Source organism: Trachypithecus francoisi, unplaced genomic scaffold (genome assembly GCF_009764315.1).
Source record: "Trachypithecus francoisi isolate TF-2019V2 unplaced genomic scaffold, Tfra_2.0 Lachesis_group6, whole genome shotgun sequence".
In the NCBI taxonomy this organism is placed as follows: domain Eukaryota; kingdom Metazoa; phylum Chordata; class Mammalia; order Primates; family Cercopithecidae; genus Trachypithecus; species Trachypithecus francoisi.
The window spans coordinates 19106805-19123603 of NW_022681471.1; the positions used below are offsets into that span (position 1 = coordinate 19106805).

At 40.6% G+C, this 16799-nt stretch overlaps 1 protein-coding gene across 2 annotated transcripts in view; it reads right to left on the reverse strand.

The window, feature by feature from the left end:
* The window catches only part of ZNF280C (zinc finger protein 280C), a 67722-nt gene that overhangs the window by 35986 nt on the left and 14937 nt on the right, over nucleotides 1–16799 (reverse strand). For both annotated transcript variants that reach the window (XM_033201225.1, XM_033201226.1), the window contains exons 3-6: nucleotides 9735–9881; nucleotides 6640–6705; nucleotides 6403–6539; nucleotides 1960–2071 (exon numbers count right to left, since the gene is read on the reverse strand). In XM_033201225.1, coding sequence (XP_033057116.1) covers nucleotides 1960–2071; nucleotides 6403–6539; nucleotides 6640–6705; nucleotides 9735–9881 — 462 coding nt within the window. The remainder of the gene's footprint in view (nucleotides 1–1959; nucleotides 2072–6402; nucleotides 6540–6639; nucleotides 6706–9734; nucleotides 9882–16799) is intronic.

The window sequence follows — 16799 nt, forward strand, 5'->3', positions numbered from 1 at the left end:
TGCACGTCATGTTTTAAAAGCTCACAACTACATTAATAGGAGAAGCAGTAGAGTAGATACATGCCAGGAAAATAAGTATTACATTAGTGGGTTCCTCTGTTAAATCTATGTTTCATTCTTTGAGATAAAAATGATTTTTTCCTTAAACAGAAATGATTTTTTCCATCCTCAAAGCACATAATTACTGCCAGCTATACTGAAGGCACCTAAGACTAATTTTCGTGTAATCACTAACATTTTTCTGAGATGCTTAGGTTACTTGAACAACCAACAGGTGCTAGTACTTTGGACTAGGAAACTGATTATATAACCAGCTGGATAATAAAAACAGACTGTTAAATATGCTTATTTTAAGCATGATAAATCTAAGTTAAATAAAATCAACCTGAGTTCAATAGTTTTAAATTCTGACTCTTTATTTATTTCTGTTGTGTTTGGCTTCCGGTGTTCCCTACCTCAACTCTTCTTATCTGTGTTAATAAAATCCTATCCTCATTCTTCAAAATCAAGTTCAAATCCAACTTTCTCTAAGAACTTTCCATGATCATCTCAGGAGTCTATTAATCATGTTTCTGAACATATAGCACATATTATCATTCATGATTATCATTCTAACAACTTTATTGTCAAATCCTTTATAACTGGTAATGCATTTTTCACTTTCCACTTATTTTTTTGGGGCCTCTAAAAAGCCCTGAGATTGCAAGAATTAAAATTTAATACCCAAATGGCTCATTTCAGGTCTGGAGAATAAATGCTTTATGTGAGAAAAACAAAAGTATTTTAATAATGTGAGAAAACTGAGGTATACAGAGGTTAGATGACTTGATAAAGGCCACAGAAATCTTTAGAATAAAGGCTTAAACCTGTATCTTCCCAATTAACTATAACCCTATTTACCATTCAGGACAAAGTTCCACTCTCTGCTGTATTAATCTTAGAGACAGTAGGAGTCACTGTCTTTACCCTTTGGAAGTTTCAATAATTCAGACTTTTTCTATGAATAAAGATCATGTGTTTTGCAAAACCCGAGTTAAAACAACTATTTTATCTCCCTGTTTATTTTGGTTCTTGGTTATTTTACTAACAAGTGACACCTAGACAGGTGAATATCAAACCAAATAATATCAAAATGGGAAAATATTTTTGGCATTCATATGACTATAATTTTTTTGTTTTGGTTTGGTAAAGGTTATATACTAATTTATGAGTAAATACTTACATATTCAAAAAAATTGTGTTCCTCTTTCCATTTAGTGAAACATATTAAACTAGCTAATATAGAGAACAATAATTGCTTTAACTATAGAGAGCTTTTGACTGAGACAAAATTCCTTTATTGGCATACTAATTTATTTTAGGTTAATGAAGAACTTTGTTATGGTGGACATCAAAGAACTCTAACACTTCAACTGAAAAATTTCCATCATTACTTCAAAGTATATTTACTGAGTACTTACCATGTGGAAATCACTGTTTCTTTAGTTCTTTCATTTTACAATACTACTCTATAATCATGTTTATCACATCTACATCATTTATTTGAATAGAAAAACATTAGCATATTGAGAAATCAATTATAACCATGCACCTTTTCTCATACTAAGTGTTTTCCAAATAATTACTACTTGTTTTCACAGAGTATTTAAGGCATCAGGGGACTTCCTTGACTCACAGAAATTATATTAAGATTGTTCAGTCCATGGCTGGTTCCAAGTGAAAAAGAGTGCAAAGAATATGTGCTAGCTAACTTAATAGAAATAAATAAAATATTCTATTACTAAACACAATTTTATGTATCACCCGAGAAAGACATTCAGGAATGATTAGCTCTATTCCATGTTTTAATATATGAAAATCTTAACAGGAAGGTATGGGCTTCAAAACAGAAATTCAATTCCATATGTATATTCAACAAGTCTCTATTTATAATTTTTATGAAAGAGTGGTAAACCAAACCTTCTCTAAAAATTGCTGGTATGTCTTGGGATGGTGGTAGTGATTCCTGGGTCGAGTCAAACAGTAAAACTGAAGAATTATCTGATCCAACTTGTGAATTCTTTGTAAAATCCTGTAAAAAGTTATGATTATTTTGTTTCATGAACTTTTATAGAGGTAAATTTAGTTGTACGTCAATACTATAAAGAATCTTAATAACCCAATTACTAATACGGTATAAAACACAAAGGTAATTATTAGTCTTTGCCAAAATTAGCATCTATTAGGTGAGAGGTATATGGAAACTCTGCATTATTTTTGCAATTTTTCTGTAAATCTAAAATCAGTTTGAAATAAAATGTTAAAATGTAAAAATAATATTACTGGCAAAGTAGAGGTTATATTTTGGAACAACTTTTCTGCGGGGAAATTTAGGCAGTGTCTATAACAAGGTCTTTAAAAAAAAGTTCATATTCTCTGGTCCAATTATTCCAACTACTCCATTTCTAAGAATCTATGCTAAAGAAATGAAAATGTTTAATGAAGAATGATTTATAATAGCAAAAATTGAAAACCTATATGTCTAACAATAAAGAAATGACTAAATAAATTAAATGATACTATCACATAACATCGTATTTTTTGGAAATATCCAATGACAAAGAACAATGTTCCCAGTACAATGTTCAGAGAACAATGAGGGATATCAAATATATATTAATATGGTCCCCTGATATACTCTGATGTCACCCTAACCATCTACAGAAAACAAAAATCAAAATACAGTATGTACTCTTCCCTGTCTCTTTTCTAACCTACCCCTCCTTACACATTACTTTTATAATGAGGATATAAAGATTTTGCTTGCTTATTTTGTGCTTACCATCTGAGAGATGATTAGGTTTTAGACTATGACTTAATTGTGACTAAGTGTAATCTTACCACAAAATAAATATTTTCTCTAAATATTTTTTATTTAAAAGTGGAAAATATCCACTTGCAATTTCCAAAAATGGTTAACAGAAGTTACTCCGAATAAAGGTAGCACTTTCAACCTTTTCCGAGGTGACATCTCTGATAAATTAAGTACCACAATTTCAGAAAGCAGACACGTTATTCAACAAATAACTTGTTAAATAATTCTCCAACTGGGAATTTCTTATGTCTCATAAAATATTTCAGAAAGGTAACAAATATAACTGTAAGGCAGACTAGGCAATAGGCTGAGATTCAGAAGACCTGTCCATTTATTTAACTATGTTACCTTGGGCAAGCCACTTCTGAGCTTCAAGTTATTTACCTTTCCAACTGAAATAAGAGCCACTAAAAATTATGTATTTAAAATGTACTTGCCTCTTTCACAGTACATGTATTATATTAATAGCTATCATAACAGTACTAATAAAGACCTAATATTATCTCACATTTTATAAATAGGTAAACTAAAATATCTTGTAGTTAACGTTCCCAGTACATCCCAGTCTGTTATAGATGAAGGAGCTGGAATCAGAACTAAGGTCTGCCTGATTACAAAGTCTGTGTCCTTAAGCTATATCACACTCGCTTTAAGAGAGACAATACTCTCCTTCCCTGCCTGAAAGAGTTGAGACACAGATAATGAAACAGATTTAAAATTTTTAAACAAAATTTCCTTATGTAGGATTCTCAATTCATTCGAGAATATTTGTCTGTCATTCTCAATTCTGGCTGCACATTACAATCACTTGAAGAGTTTTACAATGTCAACACAGTGAAGAGCACAAATGTCTGTGACAATAGTTTTAACCTCACAGACCCCTGAAAGAGACTTACGGAACTGTAAGGGTATACCAATGCTCTAAGGCAGTGCTTCTGTTTAAAAAGTACATACTTAATAGGGCTGAGCAGTGGCTCACGCCTGTAATCCTAACACTTTGGGAGGCTGAGGCGGAGGATAGCTTGAGGTCAGGAGTTCAAGACCAGCCTGGGCAACATAGTGAGACCGCCCCCCCACCCCGCCATCTCTAAAAAACAATTACAAGCCAAATTAGCTGGGCATCATGGTACATGCCTGTAGTCCCAGCTACTTAGGAGGCTGAAGTGGAAGGATCGCTTGAGCCCAGGAGTTGGAGGCTGCAGTGAGCTATGATCATGCTACTGCATTTCAGACTGGGTGACAGAGCAAGACCCTGTCCCTAAATAAATAAAGTATATGCTTAAATGTATAAATGGATGTGTGTATACGCATGTTTTAAAAATTCTGGGTTATCCTGGATTGAAATACCAGATCCATCACTTACCAGCTGTGTGTCCTTGAATCATTTATCCTCTCTGAGCCTGAGTTTCCTCAACTATAAAATGGGAATAATAACAGTGCCTACCTCAGCTTGGCGCGGTGGCTCATGCCTGTAACTCCACACTTTGGGAGGCCAAGTGGGGGCAGATCACTTGAGGTCAGGAGTTCGAGACTAGCCTGGCCACCATGGTGAAACCTTGTCTCTACTAAAAATACAAAAATTAACTGGGTGTGGTGGTGCGTGCCTATAATCCCAGCAACTCAGGAGGCTAAGGTAGGAGAATCTCTTGAGCCTGGGAGGCAGAGGTTGCAGAGAGCTGAGATCGTGCGACTGCACTCCCACCTGGGAGACAGAGCAAGACACTGTCTCAAAAAAAATTAAATAAAAAAATAAAAATTGTGCCTACCTCATAAAGACGCCATAAGAATTAAGTAAGATCAGCACAAAGACTTGTACATATTAACAGGCCAGTAAATGTTAAGTATTATTATCTATTACTTTTACTAAAAGTTTTTAAAGCTAAACTATGAAAGTACCTTTTCAGAATAAGCAGCAATAATGACTTCAGAACACTTTTTCCAATTTAAGACCACCTGTTTCAGTTTATTAACTTAAAAATGTTGCCATTATGCATTATTCATGTTGCAAATATGCCAACATTTCATTACTGATTAAACTTTTTAATTTTTTATTTTGTTGTTTTTTGTTTTCATGAGATGGAGTCTCACTCTGTTGCCTTGGCTGGAGTGCAGTGGCGTGATCTCAGCTCATTGCAACCTCCGCCTCCCAGATTTAAGCGGTTCTCCTGCCTCAGACTCCCAAATAGCTGGGACTACAGGCATACGACAACACGCCTAATTTTTTTGTATTTTTAATAGAGACGGGGTTTCACCATGTTTGCCAGACTGATCTCGAACTCCTGATCTCAGGTGATCCACCCACCTCGGCCTCCCAAAGTGCTGGGATTACAGGCATGAGCCATTGTGTCCGGCCTTTATTTTTTATTAAAGAGAGACAGGGTTTCACCATGCTACTCAGGCTGGTCTCAAACTACTGAGCTCAAGCAATCCACCTCTCTCAGCCTCCCGAAGTGTTAGGATTACAGGCGTAAGCCACTATGCCGAACCTGATCATACTTTTTCACTCATGTTTAGATAGCATAGTTTTCAATACTCTATTTATTAGCTGATTTATTAACATGTTGGATAATTCCTGCAGTTATTATTTTGGGTTTTGGTTGAGTTATATCATAAAGATGGGGATAATTTTTCTACTGAAAAGGTAACTAGCTATGATAGTTCACAATTTTGGGGGTTTGTGTTGGCTTTTGTTTTTTTCTTGAATCAGGATCTCACCCTGTCACCCAGGCTGGAATGCAGTGGTATGATCTTGGCTCACTGCAGCCTCGACCTCCAGGGCTCAAGCAATACTCCCATCTCAGCCTCCTGAGTAGCTGGGACTACAAGTGGGGCACCACTATGCCCAGCTAATTTTTTTTTTTTTTTTTTTTTGAGGCGGAGTCTCGCTCTGTCGCCCGGACTGGAGTGCAGTGGCCAGATCTCAGCTCACTGCAAGCTCTGCCTCCTGGGTTTACGCCATTCTCCTGCCTCAGCCTCCCGAGTAGCTGGGACTACAGGCGCCCGCCACCTCGCCCGGCTAGTTTTTGTATTTTTAGTAGAGACGGGGTTTCACCGTGTTAGCCAGGATGGTCTCGATCTCCTGACCTCGTGATCCGCCCGTCTCGGCCTCCCAAAGTGCTGGGATTACAGGCTTGAGCCACCGCGCCCGGCCGATAGATCACATTTTTAACACAGTATTGTAACAGCCAATGTGTCCCTGAATTAATTGTGTAATTTTTTTTTTTTTTTTTTTGAGATGGAGTCTCACTCTGTTGCCCAGGCTGGAGTGCTGGAGTGTAATGGTGTGATCTCGGCTCACTGCAAGCTCCGCCTCCCAGGTTCACGCCATTCTCCTGCCTCAGCCTCCCAAGCAGCTGGGACTACAGGTGCCCACTACCACGCCCAGCTAATTTTTTGTATTTTTTAATAGAGACGGGGTTTCACTGTGTTAGCCAGGATGGTGTTGATCTCCTGACCTCGTGATCCTCCCACCTTGGCCTCCCAGAGTGCTGGCATTACAGGCGTGAGCCACCGCACCCAGCCAATTGTGTAATTTTATAAACACTTACAGGTTTAGACACATTCCCAACAGTAACAGAGCTTTGTGAAGGTTTAGATACAGGATGAAATCTAGGCAAGGCAGCCACTGGATTTGATGGTGGGTCTCTGTAGCGTTGACTTGCAGTCCTGAATATTTCAGGAATACCTGTATTTTAAAATTACACAACATATTGAATATATTTCTATACAACCAATTATATCAAAATATTTCACTTTAAAATGGAAATACTACAGTAATACTGTACCTGGACTGTGTGGCTCACTCTTTATTCCTTTTGAAGATGAGCTGGAGTGGCCTCTGTTCAAAATATCTATAAAATTATATTTATTTTAAAATTTATGTGAAAGAAATTTATACTAATAGAAAAATTCCTCCAAAAATATATCTTTACATAACCAATAATTGAAGTATATTTCTTTCCTTTAATGGTGACAGGATTGTGTACAGATTCAGATTCCCGTGACTTGAAATCAAACCCTTCCCCAACATCTGGAAGTTTCATGATGGGAGGGCTGACTGGATTAACTTTCTGTACCATTCCTCTTGAGTTCTGAATAGGAAATTATCAGAGACTACAGACTAAATTAAACCTGTAGTTCCAGAGTATCTGATTAGTGTAAGGGGTTTCAAATCTATTACCACACTAGAAATCAGTTTGAGCCTCACAAAACCCTCTGGATCAGTTTAAGATTGCACACCCTTGTACCCATATGAACTCCATAACTTCTAGGTTACTGAGGGGTCAAATTGAAATTTGGAAGAATAGTGATTTGATTAAAATTGCTTATCAGGAAAAGGTACAAAGCATTAACAAATCCCATAAAACCTCAACAATTTTCCTTTTTTCTCTCCTAGTAGAAAAGAACCAGATCCCGGCTGGGTGCAGTGGCTCACATCTGCAATCCCAGTACTTTGGGAGGCCGAGACAGGCGGATCACGAGGTCAGGAGATTGAGACCATCCTGGCTAACACGGTGAAACCCTGTCTCTACTAAAAATACAAAAAATTTAGCCAGGCGTGGTGGCGGGCACCTGTAGTCCCAGCTACTCGGGAGGTTGAGGCAGGAGAATGGCGTGAACCTGGGAGGCGGAGCTTGCAATGAGCTGAGATAGCGCACTGCACTCCAGCCTGGGCGACAGAGCGAGACTCCGTCTCCAAAAAAAAAAAGAAAAGAACCAGATCCCATGAAACAATTCTATCAATGTCCAGTACCTTTGTGGATTGTTAGATTTCTGTTAGAGTAATTAGACTTGGCATTATTATAATGTTAAAGTGAAGATATTGGTGATGCTTATTAGAGTATCTTCTCCCTGTAATCCTAGCAGTTCGGGAGGCCGAAGTGGGTGCATCACTTGAGGTCAGGATAAAAGTGAAGGGTCACACAAAAGTAGGGTTGCTTTCTGATCATAGAAATTTAGTATTCTATGAGTAAACATTACAGAAGTCTTCTAGAAGAAAAATCTCCTCAAACAACTTGATAATGTTTTCATTCAGAAATTCAGGGTAAGTATTAATCCACTAAGAGCTATTTTTACTTTTTGGTGGTTATAGTCTACCAATCACAAGTTTTTTCCTCTCCTTCCCCTGCCTTCATTGCAGTTCCATAGAAACATTTAGATGATATTCCATATGCTAAAATATTTTATAGCTCACAAATAAAACATCAATAAAATCACTTAAATTCTGAGTTATCAATATTGGGTCCTATACCCTTTTTGGTAGAATCTCTTAAAACTAATACACATTGTTTTGGTTGAGTACTGCTAAGTCATCTACAATCAATATAAATCCAACCTGAATCTTAATTGTCACGCTTCAATAAGATGATTTGAGTGATAATTTTGAAATATGGTAATATTTCAGCATAAACATTAGTGACTTGAAGTAAGAGAATATTCTATTCTACTATCAACAATAAATATGCCAAATATGTCTAGCTCAATTAATAATTTAAGTGGCTCTCCACTCAGAACCTCCCAATTTGCCACAGGAAATGACATTGAGAATTCAATAGCTAAATTATTCTGCCTCTGATAAAACTGAGTAGAAATGCTATCCCAAGTTTAGAGCCAAGAGAAGAAAGAACTAAGCTTTCAGAAAATTTAAAACTCATCTCTTAACCACACTATTACTCATTGCCATGGTAAGTAAGAAGACTGGTATGCTGGCTACATTCCTTGACTTCTCCAGGCCTAAAAAAAGTAAATAAAATGAAAAAGGATCTGTTTCCTTTTTCTCTCCTGAAATTCAGTTATGTTGTCCCTTGCACTTTACACACTTTTGAGAATTGTTTTTTTTGAGACATAGTCTTGCTCTCTTGCCTAGGCTGGAGTGCAGTGACATGATCTTGGCTCACTGCAACCTCTGCCTCCAGGTTCAGGAGACTCTCATGCCTCAGCCTACTGCATAGCTGGGAATATAGGCACATGCCACCATGTCTGGCTAATTTTTGTATCTTTATAGTACAGAGGCGGTTTCACCATGTTGGCCAGGCTGGTCTCAAACTCCTGGCTTCAAGTGATGCACCCACTTCGGCCTCCCGAACTGCTAGGATTACAGGGAGAAGATACTCTAACAAGCATCACCAATATCTTCACTTTAACATTATAATAATGCCAAGTCTAATTACTCTAACAGAAATCTAACAATCCACAAAGGTACTGGACATGTTTTGCTAGAAAGCCATGAAGATTTACGTATGCTGACTGCCTGCACTGTCCAAGCATAGTGCTGGAAAACCAGGCCCTCCCTCCTTCATGAATATAAACAGTAGTTGCAGAAGATGAGCCAGAGGCTACAGCACATGCTGGTAGACAGACCAGAGATTCTATAATGATGCAGCACCTATGCATTTTATAGTCATATATCATGATACTTTGATGAGGCAGTTGCTTAGACATTAGAACCCCCATGAGACACTAACACAAACTTATTTAGCATATTATGATATTTTAAGAAAAGTATTCCAAACACTTCATTTCTGTACATATGAGTTTAAAGGAGAAAAAAAATTAACAAACAGGCTACTTGGCTCCATTAAAAATTATGATTTTCAATCTCAGAAGGCTTACAATGTTGTTCAGGTCATCTTAACCCTCAATTAACTTAGTTATTTCCTTTTGCTCACATCTGATATTTTAACCTCTCACCTCCTTACTCCAGTCCTCAACTACATTCTCGCTTTGATTCTCACAAGTTCTTACAGACCTTTACTCTCCCTCTTACCTCTAACTCCTTACAGAAGAACAACAGTATCAAGGACAGATAAGATATTCCATATATTTTCCATTAGAAACAACCATCTTATGAAACGTTACTTCACTGAAAGTAAATGCTTACTTGAAATGGCTGGTTTTGAACTTGATATCTCTCCAACAAAGATCAGTTCATCGTCATCCTCGTCCTGAGTTTCTTCTACTTTCTTCTGCCATGGCTCTAGCTCTTCTTCTTCACATTCCATAAAGAGTTCTGCCATTTTTGAAATGTCTAATTTTCAAAAGGAGAGAAGCAAACTTTGTTTTCAAAGAGAAAAATATTTTTTGTGCAATACACAGTATGATATTTAAGATGCACTTTAATAATCCTAATAGCAATTACTGACTCGATATTTGTTTTTGAGACGGAGTTTTGCTCTTATTGCCCAGGCATGATCTCAGCTCACTGCAACCTCTGCCTCCTGGGTTCAAACGATTCTCCTGCCTCAGCCTTCCAAGTAGCTGGGATTACACGTGCCCACTGCTATGCCCAGTTAAGTTTTATATTTTTAGTAGGGATGGGGTTTCACCATGTTGACCAGGCTGGTCTCGAACTCCTGACCTCAAGTGATCTGCCTGCTTCGGACTCCCAAAGTGCTAGGATTACAGGCATGAGCCACCACGCCCAGCCTACTGACTTGATTCTCGTGCCTCAGCCTCCTGAGTAGCTGGGACTACAGGCATGGTCTACAGTGGACCCTTCCCAACCGTGAGTGGCCATCTCTGCCTTGTAATCAGTACATGGTAGCAAAAGAAATAAACTCAGAACTAAATCTCTAAGATCTAAACTAGTTAAACTTGGCTAGACAGATAGATAATGAAGGATAGTAGTCATTTACAGTGGCCAATACATTTCAGGATCAAATCCAAAGTGAGTTTTAGTTATATGACTAGAATGATTATATCTACAACAAAGATTGTAGCTATTATCTGAAAAAAAAAAAAACTCCACTTGTATAAACAAGGGAGATAAACTGAGAGAAAATAGGTAGAAGATATACTGGAAAAACGGAACCAGATTCAGGTATATCAGGCACAGAGCAAAGCAGGGATAAGGTCCTAGACTGAAAATAGGGAAATTAAGTGAAACTTAATTCCATTCCAGGACAGATTAGACATTTCTCATTTGAAGAAACTGAGTAAAAAACATTCTGTGAATATCACCAGCCTACAAGTTCTGACCAAACTCAGATCTCCTGGGAAGCATTTTAGTGCCTCACTCTTAAATATGGGTGGACAACCAATGAGTACCAGAAAATTGAGGAAAACCTTCAATGTGAAACACCAAAGCAATAAAACAGATTAAAGGATTTTAAAGAAAACCGAGAGCTAGGCAGGATGGCAGACTAGATACAGCTAGGTGGAATAGCTGCCACCAAGAAACTGGGACGACTGGTGCACTCCTAACAGATCTTCAAAGGGGAGGCACTGAGTAGGCTGAGGGAAGACACAGAAGCTGGAATGAAGCGGGAGGAAACTGGGAAGCCCACATGGGGCTACTGTGCACAGGGACTGGTTCCTGGCCCCTAATGACTCCAGGGGAATGGGTGAATTGAACTGGCAAGGAGCAACTCACTCTTGCCACGGACCTCTTGGGATCCCGGCAGCAGAAAATCCCTCGATCATCACGGACACTTTGGTTGGCAGGGAGAGCTGCTTAGAGAAGCGATAGAGGCAGCACATGAGACAGTGTGAAGCCCAGAGGGTTTGCTGCAGGAGCATCTGTATTGGAGCACAGCCTGGGATGTTCATCCCCCTAGGCTCTGCTTGTCTCTATAAGAGACTGTAGCACTAGAGGAACTGTCAGACCTGAACTCTGCAGGGTGGCCTTGCCCATCAGACAGGACCGGTCTGACCTGAGCACTCTTTGGTCTGCTGTCCTCTCCTGGGGCCCCAGCCTGCCCATTCCCTTTTGCAGTACAGCCTAGGGTGCCCTGATGGCCCACATCATGCTCCTGAGCTGGCCATCCAGGTGTGACCAGCAGAGAGCTCCAGCTGGTCTGACCTCAAGTGATCCGCCTGCTTCGGACTCCCAAAGTGCTGGGATTACAGGCATGAGCCACCACGCCCAGCCTACTGACTTGATTCTCGTGCCTCAGCCTCCTGAGTAGCTGGGACTACAGGCATGGTCTACAGTGGACCCTTCCCAACCCTGAGTGGCCATTTCTGCCTTGTAATCAGAAGATGGTAGCAAAAGAAATAAACTCAGAGCTCCAGCTGATCTCCAACAAAGATCAGTTCATCGTGTGGCCATGCTCCGGCCCACCTGCTCATTCTCCCCACTCCTGCTTACCCGGGGTCCACGGCCTCCCTCCACATCACTTTGCCAGTCAGTGCGTATGTGCGCAGGTGGATCATGCCTTCCCTGCCCTGTAAGCACACATGTATATGTGTGCCTTGCCCTGCCTGCTGCCAGTGGGAGTACACTCTGCCTACCCTCCTCTGCCATAATGCCATTGTAGTCGGAGCCTTGGTGAGCACAGAGCCCGCAAGCCCTGTACCCACCAGCACCCTGACCCTGAGCCATCACTGCCACTAGAATGTAACTAGGCACAGAGAACAGTGGACCCTCCCCGACCCTGAGCAGCCATCTCTGCTTGTATCAACATGTACAAAGAGTGCATACAGTCCTGCACTGGCCAGTGACCCATCCCCACGCTAATGTCACCAGCAGCATGACCATACGCACAGTTGCCGGCTGGGGCCCCTGCACCCCTGAGCCATGCTGCCTCTGCCGCTTCTGCGAAAGTCCACGCAGAAGCCGCTAGCATCCTGCAGCAGCTGATGAATGTGCACTCTGCTGTGCTGCTGCTGCCACTGGCATATGTGAACAGGAACGGACCCTGCTGTCACTGCCCTACAAAAGTTTGGCTGGCACCACCCATTGGTGTGCTGGGACAAGAGGTACATGAGCACCTCAGTCCCCCTAGCACAGTGGGTTCCTAAACTTGAGAAGCCAGAGAAAAAAGCGGAGGCCCAGTATCAGTCCTGCAAAATTAGAGCATGCACTCCAGGAGTTGTAAGCTGAGCCTTGGCCCCCTAAAATCTAGAAATGAAGCCAGTTGACTCAATCTACCTTATACCACAATCAAACTCCTAAGGTCATCAGATAGAAGAAAAAAAAAAAAATCCAAAGGACAGCGACTTCAAAGACTGAAGGAACATAAGCCCACAAGAGAAAGAACCAGCAAAAGAACTCTGACAACTCAAAAAGCCAGAGTGCCTTCTTTCCTCCAAATAACCACACTAGCTCTCCACCAAGGGTTCTGAAGGGGGCTGAGATGGCTGAAAGGACAGAAAAAAGAATTCAGAATATGAACAGGTATAAAGGTCATTGAGATGCAGGAGTACACTGAAACCTAATCCAAGAAAGCTAAGAATCATAATAAAACAATACAGGAGCTGACAGACAAAATAGCCAGTATAGAAAAGAACACAACTGACCTGATAGAGCTGAATAACATACAAGAATTTCAAAATGCAATCACAAGTATTAATAGCAGAATAGAACAAGCAGAGGAAAGAATCTCAGAGCTTGAAGACTGGCTTTCTAAGACAGCCAAAAAAATATAGGGGAAAAAGAATGAAAAGGAACAAACAAGACTTCTGAGAAGTACGGGATTATGTAAAGAGACCACTAAACACCCACATCAAAAAGACATCTCAATTTAACATCCTACCATGACAACAAAAAGAACTAGAGAACCAAGAAGAGCAAACCAATCCCAAAGCTGACAGAGAAGACAAGAAATGCCCAAACTCAGAGCTGAACTGAAGGAGACTGAGAAAAGAAAAACCATTCAAAAGATCAATAAATCCGGTAGCTGTTTTTTTGAAAAAATTAATAAAACAGGCCACTAGCTAGACTAATACAGAAGAGAGAAGACCCAAATAAACACAATAAGAAACAACAAAGGAGATGTTACAACTGAACCCAGAAAAATACAAATAAACATCAGACAATATTATGAACACCTCTATGGACACCAACTACAAAATCCAGAAAAAACGAATAAATTTCTGGACACATTCACTCTCCCCAGACTGAACCAGAAATAAACTGAATCCCTGAACAGAATAATAACGAGCTCTGAAATTGAACCAGTAAAAAGAGCCTACCAATAAAAAAAAAGGTGAGGACCAGATGAATTCACACTTGAATTCTACAAGATGTACAAAGAAGAGCTGGTACTATTTCTACTGAAAGTCCTTCCTAACTCATTCTATGAGGCCAGCATTGTCCTGATAACAAAACCTGGAAGAGAAACAACAAAAAAACTTGGCTGCACGCGGTGGCTCATACCTGTAATCCCAACACTCTGGAAAGTCGAGGTGGGCGGTTAACTTGAGGTCAAGAGTTCGAGACCAGCCTGGGTAACATGGTGAAACCCCATCTCTACTAAAATACAAAATTAGCCAGGGTGATGGCGAATGCCTGTAATCCCAGCTACTTGGGAGTCAGAGGCAGAAGAATCACTTGAACCCAAGAGGCAGAGGTTGCAGTGAGATGAAATCACACCACTGTACTCTAGCCTGTGCAACAGAGTAAGACTGAGTCTCAAAAAGAAAAAAAAAACAAAAAACAAAAAAAAACACAACAGCTTAGTCAGGCATGATGGCAAGTACTTCTGTCCCAGCTACTCAGAACGCTGAGGTGGGAGAATCACCTGAGCCCCAGGAGGTTGGGGATGCAGTGAGCCATGACGGCACCACTGCACTCCAGTCTAGGCAAGATAAAGGACCTGTCAGAAAAAAATAAAAGGAAGAATAAAGACCAGCAATATTATACAACATTTCCCTCTCATTCACCCTTTCTTTCTCAGGAAGAATCCACCAAAACAAGACTTAAGGAGGAGGACAATGCAGGATGCAGAAAATCTGACATTCGGCACAATACAAAAACAAAAGAAAGTCCCAGGACAACAGCTGTGCAGTAGGCCTACAGCGCAAACAGCCAGAGCAGTGCAGGAGAATATCACTTCCAGGAGACTTGACAAACTTCCAAAATATTAAGCATTAAATTGTTAGATAACCTGACAAGTTTCACAGTGTAGGATAAGTGAATTAAGAGGCCATGGGGCCGGGCATGGTAGTGGTGCATGTCTGTAGTCCCAGCTGCCCAGGAGGCTAAGGAATGAGAATCTCTGGAACCCAGGAAGAGAATGAGAATCTCTGGAACCCAGGAAGGGGAGGTGCAAACACTGCACTCCAGCCTGGGAGGCAGCGCTAGACTTCGTGTGAAACACACACACACACACACACACACACACACACAGAGGTGACAGAAGGAGCCAGGCGCAGGGGCTCACAACCTTAATCTCGGCACTCTGGGAGGCCGGGGTGGGCGGATCACTTGATGCCAGGAGTTCAAGACCAGCCTGGCCAACATGGTGAAACCCTATCTCTACTAAAAATACAAAACTAGCCAGGTATGATGGTGCATAGCTGTAAGCCCAACTATTTGGGAGGCTGGGGCAGGGGAATTGCTTGAACCCAGGAGGCGGAGGTTGCAGTGAGATGAGATCGTGCCACTGCACTACAGCCTGGGCAGCAGAGTGAGACACCGTCTCAGAAAAAAAAGAAAAACGAAAAACGAAAAAACCAATAATCAAAAAACCAAAAAGCTTTCATGCCAACATCTTTGATGAATATGAATGCAAAAATCCTCAACAAAATACTGGCAAACCAAATACAGCAGCGCATCAAAAAGCTTATCTACTACTATCCCGTAGGCTTTATCCCTGGGATGCAGGGTTCGTTCAACACATGCAAATCAGTAAATGTGATTCATCACATAAACAGAACTAAGGACAAAAACTATCTGATTATCTCAATAGACATAGTAAAGGCTATCAATAAAATTCAACACCTCTTCGTGTTAAAAATTCTCAATAAACGGCCAGGTGTGGTGGCTCAGGCCTGTAATCCCGCAATTTGGAAGGCCGAGGCGGGTGGATCACGAGGTCAAAAGATCGAGACCATCCTGGCCAATATGGTGAAACCCCATCTCTACTAAAAATACAAAAATTAACTGGGCGTGGTGGCGCATGCCTGCAGTCCCAGCTACTTGGGAGGCTGAGGCAGGAGAATGGCTTGAACCCGGGAGGCGGAGGTTGCAGTGAGCCAAGTTTGTGCCACTGCACTCCAGCCTGGCGACAGAGTGAGACTCTGCCTCAAAACAAAAAACAAAAAACAAAAACAAACAAAAAAATCTCAATAAACTAGGTATTGAAGGAACATCTCAAAATAATAATGGCCATCTATGACAACCCCACAGGCAACATCATATGGAATGGGCACAAGCTGGAAGCATTCCCCTGGAAAACCAGCACAAGACAAGGATGCTCTCTCTCTCATCGTTCCTATTCAACACAGTATTGGAAGTCCCACAATCAGGCAAGAGAAAGAAATAGATGGCATCCAAATAGGAAGACAAGAAGTCAAACTACCCCTGTTTGCAGATAGCATGAGCCACTATCTAGAAAACCTCGTAGTCTCAGCCCAAAAGTGCCTTAAACTGATAAACACCTTCAGCAAAGTCTCAGGATACAAAATCAACGTACAAAAATCACCGGCATTCCTATACACCAACAACAGTCAAGCCAAGTGCCAAATCAGGAACACAATCCCATTCACAATAGCCACAAAAAGAATAAAATACCTAGGAATAGAGCCAACCAGGGAGGTTAAAGAATCTCTTCAATGAGAATTACAAAACACTGCCGAAAGAAATCAGAGATGACACAAACACATGGAAAAACATTCTATGCTCATTAATAGGAAGAATCAATATTGTTAAAATGGCATACTGCCCAAAGCAATTTATAGATTCAATGATATGCCTATCAAACTACCGACGACATTCTTCACAGAACAAAAAAAAGTTATTTTAAAATTCATAAGGAACCAAAAAAAGGCCTGGACAGCCAAGGCAAACCTAAGCACAAAGAACAAAGATGAAGGCATCATGCTACCTGCCTTCAAACCGTACAGGGCTACAATAACCACAACAGCATGGTCCTGGTACAGAAACACATATATAAACCAATGGAACAGAATAGAGAGCCCAGAAAGAAATAAGGCCACACACCTACAACCATCTGATGTTCGACAAAACTGACAAAAACACACAATGGGGGAAAGGACTCCC